The sequence below is a fragment of the Crocodylus siamensis genome, chromosome 12, assembly GCF_052110815.1.
Source record: "Crocodylus siamensis isolate JL-2025a chromosome 12, ASM5211081v1, whole genome shotgun sequence".
NCBI lineage: Eukaryota > Metazoa > Chordata > Crocodylia > Crocodylidae > Crocodylus > Crocodylus siamensis.
In genome coordinates this window covers 40,499,763-40,525,256 of record NC_143406.1, presented here as the reverse complement: position 1 = coordinate 40,525,256, position 25,494 = coordinate 40,499,763, and the positions used below count along the sequence as shown (strand labels likewise).

General features: G+C 42.0%; 1 protein-coding gene across 2 annotated transcripts in view; it reads left to right on the top strand.

Annotated features, from left to right (window-relative positions):
- PRKAR1B (protein kinase cAMP-dependent type I regulatory subunit beta) overlaps positions 1-25,494 on the top strand; it is a 122,520-nt gene that overhangs the window by 64,228 nt on the left and 32,798 nt on the right. For both annotated transcript variants that reach the window (XM_090024732.1, XM_090024731.1), the window contains exons 5-8: positions 5,567-5,628; positions 6,331-6,377; positions 15,419-15,577; positions 25,093-25,153. In XM_090024732.1, coding sequence (XP_089880858.1) covers positions 5,567-5,628; positions 6,331-6,377; positions 15,419-15,577; positions 25,093-25,153 — 329 coding nt within the window. The remainder of the gene's footprint in view (positions 1-5,566; positions 5,629-6,330; positions 6,378-15,418; positions 15,578-25,092; positions 25,154-25,494) is intronic.

Genomic DNA, 25,494 nt, shown 5'->3' with positions numbered 1-25,494 from the left:
AACAAAATATGACTTCTGCCAGTGCCCTCAAATGCTGGTTTGGCTCCAGCTACCGTAGCAATGAGAAGCCATCTCCCCAGGAGAAGTAATCAGTGAAGGCTGTGGAAGAGCTGCAGAATGTGGCAGAGGCTTTGCTCCTGGAGAGCAAAAGGAGATGGTTGAGGAGAGTCAGTACTGACATCAAAAACAGTTTCAGCTAAGAAACTTTGAGAGGAACATTTACCAGGGAGCAGAGGCAGCTGTGCTGAGGGTGCTCCCCGAGTGCAGCTGCCAAGGCCCAGAGGCACAGGGTGCCCTCCTTACACCTCTCACCTCCAGATTTAGGCCTCCATTATTGAAAACCAAAGCACCTGGAGTCTTCACTCTATCCTCTGAATAACACGCCCATGAACATGACGCACAAAGCATTGCCACTTTAGAAAGGAGCAGTTCCCTTAGCCATCAGGCTACGTATCGTCCTTTCTCATAACAGTCCACCCCATGCACATGAACCATATATTTCCACTTGATGGGCAAGTTACCAAGTATTTAGAAAAGAACCACATGTTTGGGGTCAGTAGTTCCATATTTGGTGTAGGGTTGGAAGGCAGAAGCTTGTAAGCAACATGTGTAGGGAAGGTAATTGGCAGGCACCAGAGTCTTTGGATCCAGTTCCCTGGTAGCATCTGTCTGACAACATGCAGTCCTACCTCCCGGAAACCGCAAAGCACTGCGGTCACCCAACAATACACTTGGGATCTTTTGTATAGAAAGATAACAACGAAAATGAAATCATAGCGGTTTGACATTTGGGCTAAGAGCTAACTAATGATTTCCCCCTTTTTTATATCACTATGTTACTGTGTTGGGGCTTTATGAACTTGATGACATTTGTCTGGTTTTATGCCCATCTTTTTTGTTTGGAGGAATTGTTTCCTCGGCCTATATATAAATAACAGTGCTTTGGAAACAAGAAATTTTACTTCCTGATCATACAAGCACCTCTTATCTACCTCTGCTACACACCTGGTTTTTCTGGTAGGGTTGTTTGCAGCACTTGGGACTTGCAGGTTTGTCTTCTGTTCATGGATAAAAGATTATTTGGAACGGTTTTATAAACATTATACACCTTGCAGCAAAAAGTAGGTCAAATTTTGGGCCTTGACTATATTATCCTATTAGTGAGCTCCACTTGTTTTACTTCATTTATTTTTTAAAAACCAGATACGTTTTCTACACATAGTGCAAGGACAGGTCTTCCAGCATGAAATTGTATATAGAACATAAAAATGTATGCTGGTAAACTATTTATGTGTCTGCTTATTGTATTTTCAATGCCAGCTTGAAAAGATTGTGGCCAAACTTTCAAACTCTTTCTGAAAATCATATAGTATGCACTACATATTTGTTTTTTGATTTATTCTGTACTTTGTGAATACAAAATTAAAAAATAAGTCAACACTGATTGCATAGTAACCTGAATTAAATTAAAGTTCAGGTCTGGTGCAATCATGTGACAAGACTGGTAGATTCACAAAGCGCTTTAGTTGTTGGTAGCCAATCCTGTAGGTGGGACACTTTAAAGAAGTCTGGTTTTTGGTGGGTAGATATTCAGCATTTCTGAAAACCATGTCTGTCTATTTAATGCTTTGCACATTAGGAATAGGAACTGAAATTACATGTAAACTGGTACAAGTGACTGGAAGCTGGTTCAAATCTGTAACACAACAGAAGATCAGTGCACATAAACTGCTTTCAAAATGGCCAAAACCAGTTTAAGATAAACCTGGATGGATGTAATATTAGACTTAACTGCTTTAGGTTAAATCAATTTATTGAACTTCTGTCCCAGATCTCTCCATATTTAAGTTAACTCACAGTCCTACAGAATCCCAGGATGCTTTGCACCTCCCCTGCAATGCCCCCTCCCCCCTTTTCAAGGTGAGTGGTCTAGCCTTCACCCAAGCTGGGGAGGAAGGCATACTCTAGTACCCCTCTGCTTCTGGCCTGGGCCACTGTAGGCAGGTGGCTGCATTTCCAGAAAAAAGTCAATGTCTGATTACTTGCTTATCGGTTCAGTCGATGCAGCTTAGACTAACCTGCAAAGATTGAAATGATTCAGCCTTGGGCTTTTTGACTGTCTGTACTTGGTCTAGGGGTCCAAAAATGGAAATCTTAAAAAAAATGCTAATAACTTTTGAAAATCTTAATTTATTTTCTTATACTAAGAACCATAGTCCCACAGTAGGATAAATGCATAAATACCTGTTCTCTGTCACTTACACATAATTGTTGCTCACCTAAATTTGGGCATCAGTTGTACCTTCGTATAGCTATATATTAATATTAATCAATGTCAACCCCCATTTACTTGATTTTTGATAGCCTACAGTCATGTCTTTCTTTAAGCTTCCCCTTAAATATTAAATTTGGTCATAAAAGTGAAGATCGCATTAAAATATACAACATATTGTTTTGCACTTAGGCAGTACAGTGTGAGTTTGGTAGTACAAAACTGTTATTTCTGAACATAGTCTGTTCCATTCCACCTTTGGCAATCCTTTCAGCTGAATGTGTTAGCTGATGAGTTTTAAAACATTTTTTGATAAAAGAGGTGTTACAGAAATCAGATAGGAAACATTTAGAGAGGGTGCAGTGCTATACATAATTAATCAAGCACTCTTTGTTCAGTCAATTGTTAAGTTCTAAATAAAATACAACTTTAAAACCGAGATAAAAGGCTTGGTAATTTCCTCTGCATTTAGCCCAAAATAGGTTCCAAACTTGCTTGAACAGTCACATTTTGTTTTGGATTATTGGTGTTCACAATCCCATTTCTATTTTTGGCTGCTTGATCTTTTTGGGTCTGCTCCTCTGATGGGCACAGTGCCTTCAGTTCCCGGGAGTTTGCTCTGTCTGCTCTGTGCATTGCAGAACAGGGCACTGAGAACTTATGCTGGGCACAGGCAAGCAAATTGGGGCCATTAAATCCTGGCTCTAAAGCTATGGAGGAGCAGCTTTGACTTGTAGTGGCTCCTAAGCAGGACTGAGCACAGTGAGACTTTGCTCTATCTCATTCCAGCCAGCTCCAGCCACACATGTCCTCTCATATTATCATCGGGGTGGGGGTGGCTGGCAGAGGAGCCAGCTTTGTAACCTACACCAGCTGTTGCCTTATGTTTGGAGGGAATATACCATGGCCATTTATGGCCATTTAAATCTACTTTGTTGGGCAGAGTTGTTTGAAAAGATCAGAGAATGCAGTTCATACTGTAGAGACCAGTCTATTGTAGACTCATACATGGGTGCCCCTGATGGGGAGACCAAGAAGTGTCCTATTTCTGCACTGTTCATGCTATGGACAGCCATCAGCTTAGGCCTTCTGAACAGTCTTTGTATGCTTGGTGAACAGGTCTCCTGAAATTGGACAGAGATAAGGCAGTGTTATGGGCTTGTCCTGGGCATCAGCCTGCTGAGTGGTCCTGGTGCAATGGCAGGGGCAGTCTGTACCATCTTAATGGATGGCACAGAGGACACAACATCTGGTGTGGTTTGGCACTTCAAGAAATGAAGACTATCCCTTCACTCCTAGCCTTGTAGAGCACCACACTGGCCCTGACACTGGGCAATATCACACTATCTAAGCCCTAGCGGTGGAAACATTCTGCTTGCCGGAGAGGAAAGAGATGCCCAGTTTGATCTTATGAGTGAACATTTCCTGAGTAAATTCTGAAACCATTGGACAGGAAATAAGCTAATAATGGGATTTTACAGCATGCATTACCCATATAAGGGATTGAAATTTAATACAGGTTTGTTGCTGACCTTCTGGCTATTGATGAAACATTTCAATTCCTTTCTTGTTTTCACGCACTCATGGTTGATAGGAATTTGCTTCATCTTATTTATGGCCAGACTGAGACTATATCTCACTGTGTGTATGATGAGCAACATGTATGTGGACAACTCCAGAAGTCCAAGGAAGGACTAGTCCCAATTTGTTCTTGCTCCGCATTTTGGTGGTGGGTACCGATTCCCTTCAGCTCTTTACATGGATGCAGTAGTGGGTTGCAAAGCCCTGCTCTGCCCAGCCCCTGCCTCTCACCATCTTTCCCAGCTCCCTGGAGGGAGGGGAAGCAGTAGAGCCTTGCCTCTTCCCCAGCTTACAAAGGGATGATCTGGGCAGGCTGCCTAAGGTGATGGGGAGGAGGGAAGGTTATGGCCCTGAGTCTTCTGCCTGGCCTTGTAAGGGCAGTGAGAATCTTGCCTTAAGATCATGGTAAGTCCAAGAGTTATTAATTGGTACAGTGAACTTGGGTAACTAGGGCTGCTTGTACATGCCACAGGGGTTTAATCTGGTTTCATTCTCCCTAAATTGAAACGCTGGATTTTTTTAAAACACTGCTTCAATTTAGGGAGAATCAAACCAAACTAAACCCCTGTGGTCTGTACACCAGGGTGGAGGCCCAATCCTTACCTGCCTCTTTGCGGGGAGGGTGAGCTGCTGGCAGACCAAGAGGTCCCTGAGCTGCACGAGAGCCCTCCAGGTGGCACCCGCCCGCTGGCACCTGACCAGAGTGGTCCCAGGGGACACTGCAGCTGTGGAGAGAAGCACCTTCCCGCACAACTCAGGCAGGCTGGCAGGCTCCAGGGAGAAAAAAAAAACCATCAGGCCCCCTGTTTTTCTTTTTTCTTCAGTGGAACCTGCCTGCACAGGCTGCCGCTGGGTCCCACAGCCCCTGAGCTGTGCAGGGCCCCCCAAGCCCTGAGTATGTAGGCTTCCAGCATCCCATGCACTGTTGCACTTTGTTAGGTAGCAAACCAAAGCACCTCGGAGGTGTTTTATCTTGCTACATACCAAAGTAATTTAAAGCGGAATATGCTACTGAGCGTGCAAGCAGCAACGCCATTAAAGTGATGCAGAAGGGCTTTTAAGCCTCTTTAAATGCCAATTTTGTGGTGTGTACAAAGGCCCTAGAGCATTTCCATAGCATCATTCAAATTCTCTTCTCACAGTAAGATCCACTAAAGACTGTGACTGTAACTAAAATCAGAATTTGGCCTCGTATCTTTATCTCTGCAAGGTAAAAGTTGTTTCTTGCCAGCTCTTATGCTACATTAGTTTAGCATCATCTACACTTCCAAATGCATCCTGCTTTATGGAATAGATTTTGCTTGTAAACCTGGGGCCTAGTTTTCAAAAGAACTCTGAGCTCCCATTTAGGCCCCCAACAGCTTTCACTGACACATACTGGATTCTTCTGAAATGCGTCTGGCCACATAGAGAATAAACTGGCTTAAAAAATGCTGCGAAGAGTGGATCAGTAGGCATAATTTTTAGATGTTCCTTTAGGTGAGCGTGTTAAATCACTATCTAACTTGGTTTTAATCACAGTTCTTTCAGAACTAGTTCTCTCAATTTTTTGCCAATTGGGTACTCCACATACTGTCACAAACAACATTTTTTCTCTTTTTTTCCTGCAAAATCTGTTAATGAAGGATTAGTGCAACTTAATGACTTCAGGGCTTTAGCCTAAGTAAGGAATAGATTTGACTCAGTTATGTGTGTGTTTATTTTCTTTTGTAGTGATATATTTGATGCCATGTTCCCAGTTACACACATTGCTGGAGAAACCGTCATTCAGCAAGGTAATTTCTCACCCTTTTTTTCTTTACAAATTTCCTAAGATATAATTTATGACTGTCTGATATATCAGGAAATAATGGGGCTAGAGATGTTATCATCCTTGCTTACGTGAAGGAGATCTTGTTCCACAAGTGCCCAAGTATTTATTTAGATTTAAGCTCTTCGAGGCAGACCCTTTTTTATTATGCATACCATGCTTAGGGCCTGGTCCATGACACGAGTTCCCTAGTGTGTTTATGATACAAACCATCCATTATACTATCACTAAAAAGGATCCCCACTGATTTCAGTGGGGCTACTCCCTAAGTAAAGGACTGCTCAATCTGAGTAAGGTTGGCAGAATTTGGCTCAGAATAATTAAAAAAGGAAATAGTTCACTGGGACTTACACGTGCTTAGCACCTTATTGTGTCATGCCCACAGGCTTGGTAACTTGCTTGCAAGTTTTGGACAAGTTGAGCAGGACCTGAGGGAGCTTATGTCTCTAACATATTTATGAGACAAATTATAAATAATTACTCCATAATATTTTTGTTCATGAATGGAAATAGGCTCAGACGTTTAAGGAAATGATCCTCTTATTATATAATCAACTGTGCAAACTGTGCAAATATGCTTCAACTCCAATATGGAGATTGGCAATTATTTGCGTAACCACTCAGCAGGCGTTCTGCAAACAGTCATCATTTATATTCTTGTTTCCAGGTGACGAAGGAGACAACTTCTATGTCATTGATCAAGGAGAAGTGGATGTAAGTTTTAATAACCTCCCATTTGGAAACAGTTTCTTTCCTTTCTGTTTTTAAGCCAGGCTGTTACAACAACGCTGCTTTTAAGTTTACATAGTAAACTTGTGCTTATGGTACTTGCCTGTGGCTTGATCCATCCGCGTTTCTGAGATCGTGCGTCTGCTGCCACTGAAATGAAGGATCTTGTCACCTCCCGGGATTGGTCTCTTCATTAGTCAGTTTTTGCTGTAGTTAAGTCATTTTGGCTTAATAAATGGTATATTTTACAGCCAAATTTATTTGTCCATTCAGAGCAGAGAATATGGGATCAAAACCAAGTGAATGACTTTATCTATAGAGCAATAGCCACACCTGTGCATGTACAGCCTTTGGCAGAGCAGGCCACCATGCTGGAATGTACCTGAGGGTCCATATGAACTAGGAGGAAAATATTTCCTTTAATCACCTAGCCTCGTACTTGTGCATTTCTCCTCAAATTGAAAGAGTGCCTCAGGCCTCCAGTTCCATCTGAGGCTCCTTAATTTTCTTTTTAAATGAGCTCTGTGTAACCAAACAACAGACTTTATTAATAAAAAGCAGAATCTTAAAAGCATCCAATCAGTTCTTAAGTGCCTACCAGAGTTTGCTGAAGTTTTATCAGGAAGAACTGGGAAGAAACACTGAATCCAGTTTCTAAACTATGCACCTTTTATCAGTTTTACCCTAGGGAGCGTTATGAAAACCGACCCCTTTGCAACTTTCATCAGTATGGGCCTCTCATCCGAATGCATTCTTTGGGAGCCACATCTTACTTCTCAACAGTTGTTAGATTGGACAGGCTGTCTCATTAGCAGTGTTGCTATGCAGACTCCTAGATGAGTTTTGCTTGGATTATTTAAAGAAGGCAGTGATTTATTTTAAATCTAGGCAGCAGGCATGTGGCTATTTTAGTGAAAGTCATTTTTTTTAGGCTTTTGTTTGTGTCAGGAGACCATCTAATTGGTATTGTTGGGAATTCAGAAACCTCACACTCTGCCTCTGGAGTTACTTCTCAGGAAATCCATGTGACTCACTGTTCCTATCAAACACTGCCACATCTGCAGTGCCAGAAAATAACAAGTACGATATTTATAGAAACGTGGTAAAATTTATTTTTAAATGATTCACTTCAGGCATGGCCCCAAACTCATTGACTTCAGGGGCTTTGTTTTAGGACCATCATGATCAGCAGCAGATATCTAAGTACTAGCAGCTGAGGGCAGTCTTTCAAAAATTACTGACACTTCCTTGGAAGCATAAGGCACCTTTTGCAGTATTTTCTGTCAGTCAAAATGGCTTTTGCTTCTTCAGTGACTCCCCACACAGAGAACAACTCTGTTGCACAAAGTTGGGGCTTTTTGTTTCCTGAGAGAGTGATGCACCTTCTTCAACAAAATCATGACTGTATGTGGCCCAGGGTAGGACTAAAGTGCCAAGAGCATTTTGAATGAATGGCTGATTACTGAGTACAGGTAAACTCATCCTAGGCAGATTACCAGAAGGTTTTGAGAGCTGGTGAAGCTTCTGCAAAGGGACATTGAGAGTTGGTGAGACTCAGGCTCTTATATTCATTCCTAAGTCACTTTTGAAAATGGGAATGAAGTGAGTTCATTTAGACATTGTTTATCCCAGGCCTACAGCCCCAATTCTTGTCTTGCTTTGACATGCTGACCATATTGACGTCAGTGGAAAAATGCATGAAAACTTTCTTGAACAGAGATAGACTTAAGCACATGCTTAAGTGTTTTGCTAAAGTGAAGCCACAGTGAACAGTTTTCTCCTGCATTGCTGTCAAAGTTTACTTCTAAAATTTCCTTTGTGCTTGGAGGCTTTGCAGTCTCTGTCTCACTCACATGCAGACCTCTCTTGATACTTCCTTTTTACTCAGGAATGTATTGTTCCTTGCTAGCAGAGTATAGTGGCAGTTTTTTGAGGGAATAAACTAAATTGCTGACTGCCACGGAAGTGGGGTTCTCTGAATGTCTTGTCGCTGCATCTCCATTGGCATCCTCTCTTCCTGGTTCTTTCAGAGTTCCTTTATTCCAAAGAGAGATCAAGTTTTGGAGGTGGCTAGGACCCACCTCCTTCACACACAACTTCTGTGCACCATAGGGTGTATGCTTTGGGCTCAGAGGGCAGTGGAAAACACATAAAATGGTGGAAAATATCATTAATGAGTTCTGGTGAAACATTCTTGTGGAAATTATGCAACAAGGAGTAGACAGTGGATATGGGGTATATGCAGTGAGGTTTATGACCCCTGGCTGGGCTCACTGAAGTTGTGTTTCCAGAGTCTGCAAAGCACAGATAGGTCTGTGACCCCAAGCCTGTGATCCAAGAAACAATATGCTCTGAACGTGTCAAAGAATGATAGGACACATGATTGTCCATGCCAACGGAAAGAAGCACAGTGACTGAGCTAGCAGTTTCCATCATGGAAACGAAAACCAAGCCATACCAGAAATTACTTGCAGAAATGATCTGCAGATTTTTGAGGAAAGAGACTTATTAGATCACAGGCAGTATGTAGGTAGAATAAAAGGGACAGAATTCCCTTTTATTAGGGGTGAAGATAGAATAAGAGGCTCCAATTAATAAGTCCAAGAATTATGATGAATCTCCCTATGGATAATTTTGAAAATTTATGAGGACCAAATTAAAAGGATAATCCCCACCTCTGCACCTGCCAGGAGATAAATTAATAACTTTAATTTATAAGCAGTGTTATAAACCTGCATATTTTCTGTCTATAAGCACTGGAGGTGTTGTGATGGAATAAAATACATTGCAGTATCACGCAGTTTATGAATACATTTGCCAGTTTGAAACAAACAACGGGCCAGGGGGATTGTCCGAGAAAGTTTCATATCAAGCACATGAGGCTTTTTATTATCCTTTCTTTGACAGAGCTGATGATTTAAGTATAAAACTAGCAGCATTAAGGCAATAAAAGCAGACATCTAAGGAAGTGGTTCTGTTCCCGCTGCTTGAATTTCAGGGAAATCACATCGTTAGTCAAGCAACGTATCGATCTGAAGAGACTAGGCAGTAGTGGTGCTCTGTTGTTGATCAAGGTAATTTACTGTGCGCAGTATTGTGGTCTGGTATCTCTAGCCCTGCAAGGTAGTAAAGAGACGGAGGAGGGTAAGTACCGCCTTCCTCACTTGCACAGCAGTCATAAAGGAGAGGAAACAGGAAGAGACGGCAATGGCAGGACCTTGTCTGTGCCACCAGTGCCCACGGCAGTGTGGGGCTGGCACAGTTACTATTCCCTCACCACAGCAGCAATGAGACTGGAAAGAAGACTCAGCAAGCCGAAATCTCTCTTCCTGGAGGGGCTTCAGCAGCAGCACAATAATGCATTGCCTCTTATTCAGGAAAGATCATTAACTCCCAGTCTGGCCCTGTATAAAGAAAAACTTTCTACTAGGTAGATAATGGCTTGAGGCTTTAAGTCTCAGGAGTCAATTGTCTACCGGAAGCTTTACTATTTGGAGAAAGGTGGATGTGTGCCAAAAAGTATCTGGTGAGGCTTAAATTATAGTTTCCAGTAAAGATGTTGAAAGTACCTGTTAAAGTATGTCTGTCTTGCAAAAATCTCTAATCCATATTTCTAAATATAAAAATGTCTTCCTGTTTATTATTTTAATCTTACAACCTCACATTTTTTACTTAAAAAAGCACTGCCAACTTTCCTTTTAAACCAGTATTTTAAAAAAACCCAACTTCCTATTCTATTTAGTACTGTAGCTCTCCATGCCATCATGAGCAGGTGTTTTCTTCTAGTAAAGCAACAGCAACCAAATGCACCACAGTGAAAGATCAAGTACAAACCTTGCCAACTGCCTAGTTGGAGAGTATTTGTGCTTTTATAACCTCCTTATTTATCACACTCGAGTATCTTCTATAGCAAATGTAAGGGAAAAGTATAAGGAACAATTTTAGGCAATAGACCATCTTCTTTGTTCTTTTTAGGGGAAAGTGGATAGTTTTTAAAGGTCATAATTATTTCTGCAAAGAAAACACCATAAACGGCAGCCATGAAAGAGCCAGTGCATGAATGATACTGGGTGTTAAGAACTAGTTGGACTTTATATTAACCCTGATGTTTAATGAGATCATCTAAGGTTGCTTTTTTCTGAAGAGCTTCAGTATCCTTTCTGTATATTTAAAAAATACCTATGACCCCTCAAATGTCTCCAGTACTAATAGTTCCCCTGTTACAAATACAGCTTGGTATTTTCCAGTGAATAATTAAAAAAAATATATAGAGCACAATCTCCGCTTTCTCATTTTCAACATGTCATTTGGAGTTTTGGGGGATTTTTTAGATGGTCCCAACGTCTGAAAAGACAGAACTAGCTTTTGAGAGAAGTAATGAGCCTCCTTTCCACCTTGGGGAGAAAAAATATCAGCCTGCCTTCTACAAACAAGATGCAGGGCTTTGGAATTACTGAAGGCAGAACCTAAGGGGAGTTTGAGATCTAAAAGGTGCAAAGGCTGATGCTTTCCTACTGTATTGTTTATTATGTGAGGCGTCACTTGGATTTGCCTTTCATAGTTAGTGCCCACTGCATATCACAGCCAGTGAGAAAAGGAATAGATGGGTACAATAGCAAAACAGTCATCCCATTAGCCTCCTAAAGGAAAAAGTACAAAATTAACTCATTTGCTGATTTTCTAGCCCACAAAAATGGCAGTGTTCATACCAAAGGGATGGAAAACAATAGAAATCCAGAATGCCTTTGATCATTGGAATATAGCAGGCTGATTGCTTTTCATACTTGGACATCTGTAGCTATGCATTCCTTTACAGCTACATGAAAGCAATAAGTTCTTACTGTCATACAGCTGGGATCAGCTGTTCGAGTAACAAGCCACAATGTTTGTAGTGTCTACATGGGTTAGGGTTTATGCATACTTAAAAATGCATGAGCCAGATCCTCAGGCAGTTTGGGAAAGGGAAAAAGGAGAAATTTTGGACTGCTGCCACATCATACTTCAGTTTTCTAAAGAGAAGGACCTAATCAGTAGGGATGTACGAAACAGGCTGTATTCGATTTGGATTTGGCCCGAATTGGGGACAGTTATTTGATTCGTTGATTTGGATCACTGTCCCAATTCAGTTCGGACGAATCCAAATCTGAAGATGTGATGCCAATTCAGAGAATCAGTGATTCAGCCATAGACACAGGTTTAAATGTTTTTTCTACATACCTTGAGGTACCAGGCATGGCTTGCCCACAGGAGCATTGGGGGGACTCCCCCCACATGCTCAGCAGTGAACCTGGAAGTGGAGCAGAAGTACTTCCAGTCCACTATCAGGTCTGCCTCCATGCGCACGGGTGGCCGCCCTGCACCCTGCTGGCTTGGTGATCAGCCACGGGGGGACCCCAGGTGCCCCCCAGACCCAGGAGGCACCAGCCGCTGAGCTGGGGAGAGACGGGGGGCCTCCCTGCACACTCCCTGGCAGATGCGGAAGTGGACTGGAAGTGCTGGTCCACTCCCAGGTTTGCTGCTGAGCGCATTGGGGACCCCCCCACACACTCCCTTGGGACGCTCCATCCACCCCAGCATTTCAGTGTTCATGAGCTACCTGGTACCTTGAGATATGTAGAAAAATCTGTTTAAAACTGGGTCTATGTCTGAATTGCCAAATCTTTCTGAATCTCTCCGAATCGATTCGGAGGGTTCTGATTTGATTCAGAGAGATTAAAGGGCCTCCTGATTCGATTTGGATTCGGTGATTCGGCCACCGAATTGGGCCAAATTTCCACCGAATCGAATCAGCAACCGAAGCTTAGCACAGACCTGCTAATCAGGCCTTATTTTATATCTTGCAGCAAGAGCTTTCCCAGTTTCCTCCTTTTTTTTAAACTAAATTTTGTGGAGGGGGAGGAGGGGAACCCCTTAATGTGGTTGAACTCTTTGCTAAAAGAAAGGATGACCATGTCATACATCATCAGTGAATTTCAGCAGCATCTTGAAGGCAGAAGTTTATTGTTAATCTGGGCCAGCTCTGGAGAATGAAGTATAATTTCCTCTTAAAATACAGCAGGTGCTCTTAATGCTGTTTTGTCTTCAAGAGATTGAGGCACCAGGTATTTTTATTGGAGAAGAGAGTGCTGCTCCCAAAGACAGTGCCGTCAGATCCAAGATTTGATTTTATTTCAGAATACTTTAAATTTGATATGCTTGGTGAGGGTGACTGTTTTCACAAACTGTTTACAAGCTGCACATCAAACATGTTTTGCTGAATCTTGTCAAGTGAGATCGCAACATTAAGGATGGCTGGGAGTGGATGAGCAGTACAGCTATTATATATGTCAGTACTTCCTTCACTGTGCATTGAGTTTCACCAGCTTAATTTCTTCTCTGGTTTGCAGCCACATGGCACTTACTGACTTAACAAGAAGTTACACCTTGCTGCTCAGAATTGTGGATGCTACATTTCCCATGTATAATTCAAAATCTGTCATTTCTGCCCTAAAGAAATAGTTCTTGCATTAGCGAGTCATTTTACCGCATGGTGCTTTTTAGGCAATAACACAAATTCTCTTCAGCAGCCAGCCATCATACACATCAAACTAAGGATGTAGTGTCATTTGGTATTCAGGGCAAGATCCAGTGAATTTTCCCATTGATTCCAGCGGGCTTTGGATCAGATCTTCAGTGAGGACATGGGTCGCCTCTTTGGATCAAACCACCAGGGGTGCACCTAGTGCATAATTCTACTTTCAGCTGGTTGTCTTTTCCTAATGCTTCAGTGAGAGGGAACAGAAGATGAATCTGGCCAGTTCTGCAATGATTAAATATTACAAGGGTGGTTTTTTGTTGGGTTTTTTTTCTAAATATTTATTCCCACTTAGTTACCAGATTTTGCAGGTGCCTCATTTTTATTCATCTACCTTTCCCACTTTGGCCAGACTGAGTGCTCCAGATTCACCATGCTACTTAGCTGTCTAAAGCTGGGGATTTTTTGTGTGTGCAAAGTACTTGGATTTTTCATTCCTTTTTAAAAACACTCTCATGTCTAAGTTTCTCGTCATGAGAAGAATTAGCAGTTGCTCAGTGCTCCGTTTGGTTTTCCTTTCATAGTTTATGTAGCAGCTTGATAGGAAATGTTGCTACTGTTTGACGGGACATTTCCCTGTAGTAAGGCAGAAATTCATCTGGTGGTTTGTATTCCTTTTTTGGCAGCCTGGATGGCTGCTGCTTGGCTGTTTTGGTTTAGTTTTACCCTTTGCTTCTGTCTCTTGGTTTCTGGGATGTGCCAGGAACACAGAGGCCTATACTATTGGCACTTCCTCTGCTGCTCAGCACTTGCACTTGCACGGGTACTTATACAACTCTCTTGTAGTACTTTTATTTATTCAAAGTTTTTCATCAGCTCACCTGTCCCATGCCCTGTAGGCCTGATCAGTTATTGGTGAAGGCAATGTAAAGTCTCTTGTTGACCTCACTGGGAGCTGGATCAGGCCTTAAATTGTCACCGGGCAACACACACTAGGATTGATTTGTGCTATAGCTCAGTATAGATCTTTTCAGCACACAACAAAGGTGTGTATAGAATAAATCAGTTGAAAATTATTTACGTTTTAGAGAAAAGCATATATTTTTTTTCCAAAAACATATATTTTGGCAGTGTCAAATATGTGATTTTTTTTCATTCCTAGCTAATATGAGATGCTAATATATTTTTTGAAGTTCCTTTACATCATCGTTTGTAATAGGTTATGTGTTACTTTAGGTTTTCATTTTTGCTTTTTTTCCTATAAAAATAGAATAATTACATGTTCACTTTACTATGTTTTTCTTGGCAGAGCTGTTACAGAGACAATATTCATTCTCATTGATTTCTATTGTTACTGCTTCATAATACATTGGGATATATTCTTCACTTGATGTATGCCTGCAGTGTCTACCAGGCTTTAAACTCATTGACACCCTAACGGAATAAAAAGGGTCCATTGTGGCAGTTTATAGTGACAAGACTGCATGCAAGTTGCATAATACACAATTCATAATATTCTTAGCATGCATTATAATGCCTCAGAAGCTGTACTGTCAGTGCATAGTGGGGGAAATTCAACCCAGCGTAGAGAATCCACAGAAGGCCCCTCAACTGCAGCAAACGTTTTACATTGTGTGTAAAACTAGGCATACACCCTCTGCACCAAATTATACGTCATCCAGCAAAATACTGTACAGTAAGTGCATGATATAACATCTCTCACTCTGTCTACCTAGCTAACTAATCCAGATTTATAATGATCTATAGAAGGTTTGATTTGAAATTTTATCTGAAGGAGTTATGGCTCTGATATATATTATTGGTATAAGCAGTGTCGTAATGGTTGTTAATTCAACAATGAGATCTTCTGAATACACATCTAGCTGATGCATAAAGGGAAGCAGAAGGATAATTATATTTACAGCTTATCGAATCCAAACTATCTGGTAACAACTAGGTGTACTGGGGGGAGTGGGGAAGAAGGAGAGTTGATAACTCCCTGAATTAAGGTTTGGAGATAACATGCTTGCAGAAAAAAAGATCTCCCTTTTCAGAAGATGTTTTCCTTGTTTTGATTTTTTTTTTCAGTTCACAGCTGTGGTGTTTTCCAACAAGCCTTGTTACACTTATCGGCCAATCTCCTTCCATTCTAGTTTGACAGTGTTAATAGAAAGCCAAAGTTGTGACAGTTCTGCTTTTTGGACTGTGTGAGCACTGAACACAAGAAATAAACCTGATGCCAATTAACCACAGGAGCTGAAAATTCAGAGAGTAAATACAGTCATTGTGCTAAAGCAAGAAAACTTGACATTCTGTTCACAAAGCAGGTTGTTGCCCTCTTTTGTGACTGAGCAAGGAAACTGTTAGACTATTATCTTCTTTTTGTGCCTCCCAGCATTGACCATTAGAAAGGAAATTATTAATGGGTTTTTAGGTAACTGGCAGGAGAAGGAGAACCACAAATAAGTTTCCAAAGTATTTCTTTTCTCCTTCTCTTTTTGTGCACCGCTAGGTTTATGTAAATGGAGAATGGGTTACCAGCATTGGAGAAGGAGGTAGCTTTGGGGAGCTTGCATTGATCTATGGAACACCAAGAGCTGCTACCGTCAAGGCCAAGACAGATCTCAAACTTTGGGGCATCGACAGGGACAGCTACAGACGCATTTTAATGGTAAGTTTTAAATGTAAGGGCCTAGTAAGCATTGGGTAGCTGTGAGCATTCTCACAGCATTCATATTCTTTATTTGAGTTATACCAGTGCTAAAAGTTCTGAAACAAAACAAAGTTCACGTTCAGACAACAGTATGGGACTGAATTAAGCTCATAAAAGATAAAGGCAAAGAGCACAAAACAGAAGTAACTTGGGACTTTGAGTTAGGGACACTATCAGAAATAAGAATGTATCAATAATTATTTAAGATTCTAGAATCCTCAAGAGCCCCCCCATCAGTCACCTGAGCTGCCACCCATACCCATTATTGTTGTCAGGTACAACTATTCTCCTGTACCATCCCCTGAATATTTCTGTGTGCATACTTTATACTTACAGTGTAAAATCTTCTTGGCAGAACAACAGGATGACATCCTGATCCCACTCAAAGCAATGGGAAAATTCAGATTGACCTCAGTGGAGCCCGGATTCAATCTCCTATCCCTGCTTCTCCCCCCAAGTGCTACACACTTGCCATGGCATAATGTAGATAAATAATACAGTAGCCTTCAGACTATATTAGCAGCTGCAGGGAGCCTCTGCTGCTTGAGGGAATGACTCCTTTCATCCAGATTATCTACAGAGAAGTTCAACTTGCATTCCAACCACATGGAGTTGTGGAGTAGCTGTCAGACTTACGGAAACTTTGACAGCCATTTAACTATAGTGGTTCCATATGTCTATTCCTGATGTGACACTGGCAACATAAATTGCAGTGACTTCACAACACTAGCCCAATAGTCTGCTAGATTCAGGACGACTTTTGGGCTAGGGACAAACATTCAAAAAGCCTGAACCTAAATTGGTTCAATCTTTTCAGGTTAGTGTAACCTGTCTAGACTGAATCAGTTTGTAACCGTATAGACATTCCCTCTGGACTGAAAAAATGTAGGCCTGCAGTGGCTTAGACTAGAAGCCAGGGGGTGCTAGAGCAGCCCTCCCTTCCCTTCCACAATGCTGAGCTGAGGAGGGACATGGCCAGGCCCCAGCAGGACGCTCTGATTAGGGAGCCTCTTCCCCCCCCCTCCCCCCGCTTGTCAGTGAGGGAGGCAGCAGGGATTTACACAGCAGGGAACATTTATCAGCCAATCAGCAAAACAAAAGGATCTCTCATTAGTTCAAGCTCTTCTTAAATAACTTGTTCCAAAGAAGGAATGGAGCTACCTGTTAATTAGCTTGAAAAAGCCCTAAGCGGCACTGTCCTGTTTGCCTTTGTCCTCTCATACCATGGGCCATAATCAGCATGTGGTATGCTAGCTAATACTGAGAGGAGACTGTGTAAGGCAGAGGGGAGGGGGGAATCTGTGGTTGAGTAAGGAGTGGTGAAGGGGAGGGGAGCAGGAGGAAGCCAGGCAGATGCTCTGTACCTGCAGTCTCAACCAAAACTGCTGCCAGGGAAAAGAGGGAAAGTGACCAGCCCAGTTCTCTGGAGCAGAGAGCCTTGCCCAGCCCAGCCCAGCGAACATGCTGGGGGACTCTGATTTAACTTAAACCAGGAAGGGGTCTGGAACAGACATTGCATAAACCGGTTTGTCCCAAATCAGTTAACTCTGATATTACATTCAACCAGGTTTATTTCAGACTGGTTTCAGCCATTTTCAAGCCAGTTTATGTGCACTGAACATCTGTTCCGTTACAGGTTTAGACCAGTTTCTGATCACTTAAACCAGTTTATGTGTAATGTCTGTCTCTAGACTTTAAGCTGACTGGCTAAAGCTGTATCCATTTAGTTGCATGTGGAGACCTTCAGATCTGCTTTGTTCAAACAAATGTTTCTGTCTAATCTTCCCATTAGGAATTTGACTCTGGGTCTCTTTCCTCCTCTTGGCCTCCATGTTGATGCTTTTTGTCCCCCATAGTTTATTCTAGCTATTATTTCTGCTCATTACCATTTTTTTTCACTTAAATATCTCAATACTACCTACTGACTTACTGTAGCCTTAAAATGTAACTGTTTTTTCTTGGTACTGTATTAACAATGCAAACAGCCCATTTATCTGTTAGTTTAATTTACTGATATTTTATTACTGTCTGAAAAGTGCTATATTACAACAGATGCATTTTTGCATATGTCTTTGCTTCTGCTTTGGTATCCTGGTTTTTGAGAGTCAAATCTTAGTTCATAAATCAGCAGTGATGATTGCAAACCTTAGGTCCATTCTCTTCGTTAAGGTTTACAGAGAAATTGCATGGCATTCATTACAGTCCTTCACAAAGCATTACATCTTGACATTTGATTTCAATCTCCTCTGTGCAGCAGGCAGTTATCTTCCTTTGTACGGGTTCCTTCTCTTTAGGCAACTTGCTTGTGAGTCTGCAACGTGTTTTACCTCTGTAACACATTTACGGTATCTTTGTTTTTATGTTTATATCTCCTTTGGTGAGGGTGGTAAGGAGTCTATAGTGAGGGTTTTCATATAGCTCAGCTGAGCTGCTGACTTTCTTGCCTCTTGTGTTGAAGACCGTCATGGGGTTGCACAAGGTTTCATTCTAGAAACAGGGAATGTCACAGATACCAAGATAAAGGGAACCTAGTATCAATTTTCTGATGGTGCCTCTGTACCATGACATCCCATCCGTTCACCTGGCAATTCGATCCTTCAAGTATAAATTTGTTTAAAAGGTATTGCCATACCTCCTTTCAGAAAGATGAAGGGCCAAGCCCACCCTCTGACTCATTTGACCCAGAGGGTTGTAATAGGGGAGCTATAGCTGGGATATACAAATTTGGCTTAATCAGCCACAGCCTCGCTGACATAGTGTCAGTGGCTACTCCACTGGCTATCTGGCAGTTGTGCCCTCAGTGTCTGCCAGCTCCACTTGCCTCTTAGTCCTGCCATCCTTGGTGAGTTCTGCATGTGGCAGGTTCTGCATGTGGCATGACAAACCAGCCCTGATGATATCGAGCGAGCTATAATATTGGAACGCAACTAATGACTAACCAAGGTTAGTCAGTCCCTCTTGTAATGTCTGACTTTATTTGTGTTATTTTGACCTGGTTTTACCAGCAACACTTTCACACGGCTTGGAATCAGAGAACATTGTTCTCTGACAATGCCTGTTACCACTCAGGAATATGAAGTCAGATTTGCTGCACATTTCCATAAAATGCAGATTGCATGGTGGCCAAAATGTAAAGCAAACCCAAAGCCTACATTCCATTTAATATCTGTGCAATATAGTACTGGGGTCTTGCAGAGTATTTTGTTTTCATGGCTAGTATGCATTGTTCCAGTGCTTTTTTTTTTCATTCTCTGGTAAGAATGTACATTTTAAGCATAATTCAATATCAGGTTTACACAGGGATTAAGCTAAGCTGGAGCAGTCCAGAACGTCATTCCGGCATCTCCTGCCAGCTGCATACCTGCCAGCTTAACTCTTTTATTTGAAACCTGAGTCTTGCTCTATCATTTGGTAGCTATTTGTAAAGCTCCTCATTTAAGGTGGGCTCTTTAGGAGCTACCCAATCACCTCTGGCCAGCCCATCTGTACTCTGGGGGGGGGAAATGAAATAAAAGGTGCCTGAGAGACAAAGTGAAGAGGTGAGCAGGGGAGAAGAAAGACTGCAGATTGGAAGAGAGGAGAGAGAGAATAGAAGAAAGCAGGAGGAGAAGGATGGGCAGCTAGACAACATGTTTGGAGCACAAAACACCCCTTTTTCCCCTAATGTATGTGGGAAAGTGGCCAGCCCTCTCCAGTGGGATTTGTTTGCAATCTCTGTAGCATTTCATTTTCACAGCCTGTATGCTGCTTAAGCTAAGGCTGGAGGTGGCAAAATGATTTGAGCTTGTTCCCCATACTGAGTGGTACCAAGAGAAGGTAGATTTAGAGGGTGGGGGAAAGAGAAGCAGAAAGAAGAGAAGCAGAAAAGAATGAAGTACTGAAAGGATCAGAGGAAGCAGAGATTCGCCTTGGCAGTGCAGAATTATTCCCTCATGCGTATTTATCATTGGTTTTATCCAGCCCAGATTTAAGTGTTCTGCACAGACAGATATCCATCACCTCTCTTGGGGACTTACTGTTCAGGCTAATCAACTTCACATCAGGGAGATTTTCTGATCATAAATAACTCCTTTCTTAATGTCCTCCCATCACTCCTAGTTATGCTGCCTTGTGCTGTTCCAAATTATCCTGTATCTTCCTAGAGCTTCTCTCCTCCAATATTTGTAGAATATAATCAGTCCCTCTCCTTAAATATTCTTATTTTTTGCTTAATAAAACTATGCATATTTAAACTATTAATCTTTCTTCAGAGGCCTTTCCTGAAGGTTTCAGTAATTTTCTGAACTCCCTCCAGTTTGTCAGTATCTTTCTGGTAAATGAGATACCCAGATGGAGTACAAAATTCCAGGTGCAGTTACACCAAAGCTGTATAGATTAAGACTGTTATCTCCCTGCCCTGGGAGATGATGGCTTTGTGAAGACAGATCAAAATTGCCTTGCATTTTTTTGCTGCAGTATCACATTGCAAACTTTTTTTTAACCTAAGGTCCATAAATTTCCTTCAGTGTTACTATATTCCAGGTTTCTCCCACCCACAGCATATTTGTGCTTTGGATTATTTGTCTTTAGATCTCTTAGCTGTATTTTCCAAACTGGACCGCATTTTGTTAAATTTTCTACTCCTGTTTCTAATCTTGCCAGGCCCCTTTGTATTATTTCTCCATCTTTCCAGGTTTTCACAAATCCCAACCTGCAGATTTCATTAATGTGTTAGTAACTCTTCTTCTAGACCATTAGTGAAGATCATATATAAGACCCAGACGTAAAGCATTTCCGTGCAGCACTCCACTTGACACTTTTCTGAAGCTAACAGAAGGGTTTGTGCAAAGGATTATGAGAGTGTTTATATTCTAGCCAGTTCTCTGGGTAAGGTTTTATGAGAAAGTCTATCTATCACTTTCTTAATATCTCTGCGGATGACTTGCACCGTTTTTCTGCAAGGTTTTGCAACTCTTATCTCTTATGAAACATTGTCACTTAGTTGGGGTAGGCAGTATAATAAATGAGCCACTTTTAAAAAAGCAGATGGGAGAGCACATGAGAAGATTGGAGGCAGAGATTGAAGGCAGGAAGGGAAGCAGGGTAAAAAATTTCCCTTTTCCCCATGTTCCATGTGCTGGAAAGGTTGATACTAGTGATCAGAATGCAGGAGGGAATAACAAAGTGCTTGCATTTTAGTGTAGCAATGCTGTTTCTAGAGCACCCTCTCTCTGCTCTATCCTAGAGGCATTCACAAGGCAGGAGTAGCATTAACCAAGCAACAGTCTGGGCTGAGTTACGCCTGTGTGGGTGCCTAGGAAGCACGAGGGAAGGGACATCATACCAGAGATAGCTGTAATGAGACTGCAAAGGGTGATGGGCAGCTGCATTGCCTGTAGTGCTCAAGCTGTCAGTGAAGGCCTCATCCAACTCTGCTGGAGAGAGAGAGCTGGGAGGAGTACTGACTCTTGTATATCCTTTCAGCACACTCCCATCAGAGCTCTTCCAAGGCATAATGCCTCCAGGCTGCACTGCTCAGAGAAGGCTTTAACTGTGTTTCTAAAACAGCCCGGAACAAGAACTGTTCAGCCATAGTCCTTGGCTATATTGAAGCTAATCCATATTTAACGCCATGGCTAGGGGCAGAAGTTACACATAAACTGGTTTAAATGATCAGAAACTGCTTTAAACTTGTAATAGAACAGAAGTTAAGTGCACATAAACCAAAATGGCTGAAACTGGTTTAAGATAAACCTGGTTGAATGTAATATCAGACTTAACTGATTTAGGTCAAACCAGTTTGAGAAACTTCTGTCCCAGACCCCTTCCTGGTTAAAGTTAAATCAGAGTCCCCCCAGCATCTCAGCATGCTTTGCAGTCCTGGGCTGTGCTGTCTGCTCCAGAGAAAAAGGCTGGTGTCACCCCTCTGTTCCCTAGCCAGAGCAGTAAGGGCTGGCTTGCTGGCTCACTGCTCCCTCCCCCACCTCCCCAGGCAAACCTTGGCTGAGGTCTGGGGCCAGGGAGGGGGGTTAAACTCACCTCACTTTCCCCGAGTACAGAGCTGACCTGCCTTGCTGGCTTAGTAAGTGCTGGCTGTGACTGTGGACTACAAATCCCAGAGGCACCTGGAAGCAGGAAGAAGAGGTGATGAGCAACCCTGTAGAGTCCTGCTGCTATGATTGTGGACTGCAAATCCCAGAGACCTGGGAGACAGCAGGAAGAGGAAGTAAACATGCAGCCCATGCTGGCTATCCAGAGAGCCGGGCTCTAGTGCCCCCCAGCTTCTGGCTTGAGCCACTGCAGGCACATGGCTGCATTTCCTGTATCAAAAGTGAATGTTTGTTCATTTGCTTATTGATTCAATCTTTGCATGTTAGACTAACCTGCGAAGACTGAATCAGTTCAGCCTCTAGCTTTTTTGTCTGTCTGTACTTAGCCCATGGCATCAGATTTCAAGGTTAACACCTCACTTAGCACTAAGAGGCAAGAACTGTTCCATTTATTTAATTTGATGTTGTCTGCAGGCTCAGGTGGACATCAGCTCATATTTGGCTCATAGTTTTCTTCTTAACCATGTGAGCTAGGCCCTGTTCACACTAGAAAAATATTATGATCATGTTTACTGGGTGTGCAGCTTTGTTGAGGCTGTAAGCTATTACTGGTATTACAAGCTGTATTGTAGAACGGGGCAGTCTCTTTAATACCTTGGCAGCTGGCAACCTTGGCATCTTTTATATCTCCAGCAGTCTTTCTCCCTTCCTGTGCTTTTAGGTCGGAGTCTGTGGGAAGTCACCTTATTTGCATTGCCAGAATTAAACTTTTCTCTTCCTTTGATAAGTGCTGTCCCTGGTGTAATGGATAGGGCGCTGCAGTGGGAGTCAAGAAAACTGCTATCTCCATTCCTAACTCTCCCACTGGCTTTATATGTAATCTTGGGCAGTACAGGTCTCCTTTATTTCCTCTCTTATCTATGCTTGTGGTGTCTAATCAAACTATAGGATCTTTGAAATAGGGACTGTTTCCCACAATGTGTATATGCTTACATTGCCTATTATGACAAAGTGCTGGTCCTCATTGAGGCCATTGGGAGCTATTGCATTGCAAATAATAAAAAATAACACCAGCAACTTTTATTTAGTTCTTCACACTTCTATTATTCCCTTATGGCAGGCTTTGGCTGAGAATTATATAATAGTGCATTGGTTAGTGTCTTGCAAAATCAAGCTTAAACACACCCATTTACTGTGTAGGAAGTGATGGGCTCTGTCTCCCCAGTGTCAACCAAGATGCTCAGAGTTTGTTACCTTTCTAGCTCTTGTCTAGTTCTCTAAATACTCAAAAGGCTGTGGTCAAGGCAGTGCTTATGGCTCCTGATTACTGCTTCTTAAAATTCATCTGCGTCCACAGTAATTTTAAAGCATTTTCCACATCTGTCTCTACATGCCCTAGCCTGTTGAACTAAACCACCAATCTGGTTTTCCAAAGCTGTCAATTTTGCTGGTCTAGTTTCCACTCTGGATTGTAGGGAGGAGAGCAATAACTGCACAATATCCAGTTTTCCATTCATTGTCTCATAGTGAGCTGTCAGGGCTTGGCATAGCTTGCAGAAACTCCTCCGTTTGAAGTTTGTTTTTTCCTTTTGGCATTTCCAGTGCTCTAGGGGCCATTGAGGTTGAGAACCTGGTTTGTCAGATGGAGAGGTCAGACGAGGGTTACCAGTACTAACCCAACAGACAACGGAAGATCCTAGCAGGCAAAGTGTTTTCACCAGATTAGAAAATTAGGACGACTCAGAGAGGAAATCTGGGTGGCTGCTGCTGTTTCTGCTCCGGTGCAAAGACCACTTGGGAAAGGATGGCAACCAGAGCAAAACTCATGGTGCTGCTATAGTTCTATATAGAGTGAACCCTTCAGGAAAGTTACTTTAGCCAGCACTGACTCTGGTGGTCATTTTCCAGTGCTGCATCAGGTGAAGAAAGAAGATGTTGGCAGCTGTTGCCGTAGATGTTATTTTGAGGCCTGATTCAAAGCCTGCTGAATTCAGTGGAAAAACTCCCATTGATTTCATTGGCTTTGGCTCAACCCCCTAGTGAACAGTACGTTTGGGGGAAGAAAAGAAAATCTATCTATTTATACAACTGCATAGGGATACCCTGTTTCCTCTTTCCCAAATTTATATATTCTTCCATGTTGAATGTTTTGGGAGTAAAAATTCCCTTCTTTCCCCTTGTTTTTTCAATATTGCCCGTTTCCTTCTCTCTTCTCTGCACTTATCAACACTCTATCCTGCTGAAAGAACAAGACAAGTGGCTTTTTCTACAGCAAACACTAATATTTGTTTTTGACTTATCCGCCCAGGCTGTGAGTAAATGTGGCCTGCATTTCCCCTTTCTGACAAAGATCATCATGTCATCCCCCATCAAGGGTCTGTCTTCCCAGGCGTGGCTATGTAGAGCTTCCTCTCCTGAGATCTTTGCCTTTTGTACAGCTCTGCATAGTGAATATTTGTCAACCAAGCATGTATGTAACAGTAGCAAGAATAAGCTTTTCCTTTGTTTCTCTTGGTTACCAGGAATAGAACGGTTTAAATCACTTACAGCTATGCGGTAAGGGTTGAGGATGGAGGGGAGATGACTTTTGTGGGGTTGGAAAAGTTTTCCAAAGTAGGACCTCTTTTCTTATGCAAAGAGCAGTATGGATGCAATGCGTCTTGCATGGTCTTCGTAGTGTCTGAATCCTATTCTGATATTTTGAAAATACTAATCAAGGATGGGTATATTTAAATACTTTCTAACCAGAGAAAATACTTTCTTATCATAACTTTTTTCACGAATAATAATTATGTATATTTATATTACCATTGGCTGTATGGTCTCTAATGAGGCTGGAACATTATTGTAGTAGTGTCTGTACAGCCACATAGTAAGGGTGGGTAGTCTTTTCTCCAAGCTGTTTAAATCATAAAATACTCCGCAATACACAAAACAGCATATCCCCCCTGCCTTCAACAGTCCATAACTGAAGAGAATGATGTTTATACCAGGTCTGACACTCTGGAAATCCTACAATCAGATGCATGCAGATGGACCCTTGCTGAGCTCCACTGAAGCCAGGGGAAGTCTGAGCAAGGAGGTCCAACTGTATCTATAGTGGGTTTTTCTCCATATTTTGATGATAACCCCACTGTTTGTAGGCCTAACGGATAATTGATAAATGTTTCAGTTGTAAAGTTAGTAGCTGAAAAGAATGAATTAAATTCATCCTTGGCATCCAGTAGCTACACTGAAGTGAGCGGAATGACACCTGGGATGAATCTGATACCTGCTGCCTTTACTTATCAGGAATACCACTTAGTCAGAGACTTTATGAGGAAGCCCTAGGCTGTTTATGCTGGCTGTGTTTACAATTCAGGCGAAGAGAAATCAGAAAGAACAGGTATAGGAACAAGCCACAAAAGTACTCTGTGTAATATAATCTTCTCTCTCTAATAACAGGGTAGCACGCTGAGAAAACGGAAGATGTATGAAGAATTCCTGAGCAAGGTCTCCATTTTGGGTCTGTTGCCTTTTGGGCTTCAATGCTAGTTTCTTTGTTACATGTGCTGTCGCTATACATTTTGGTCTTGCATGAGATGATGAAAACTGCAGTGGTCAAAAAGGCCTCAAAATAGCATCTCCAGCTAGAATCAGGCTTGGAGGAAATTGAAAGGGCTTGCACTAGGACTCATTTTTTTAATCCTAACTGTAGACCAAAGCTTGATGGGTAAAGTCATTCCTGGAAAAATTTATAGACAAATGCAAGTGACTTTCTGCTAAATAAAGTTGCAGTAAATGTCACATGTGGGCAGTTGAGGAAGGAGTGTAGTAATATGAATGTGTCATAAAGTCCTTCCAGCT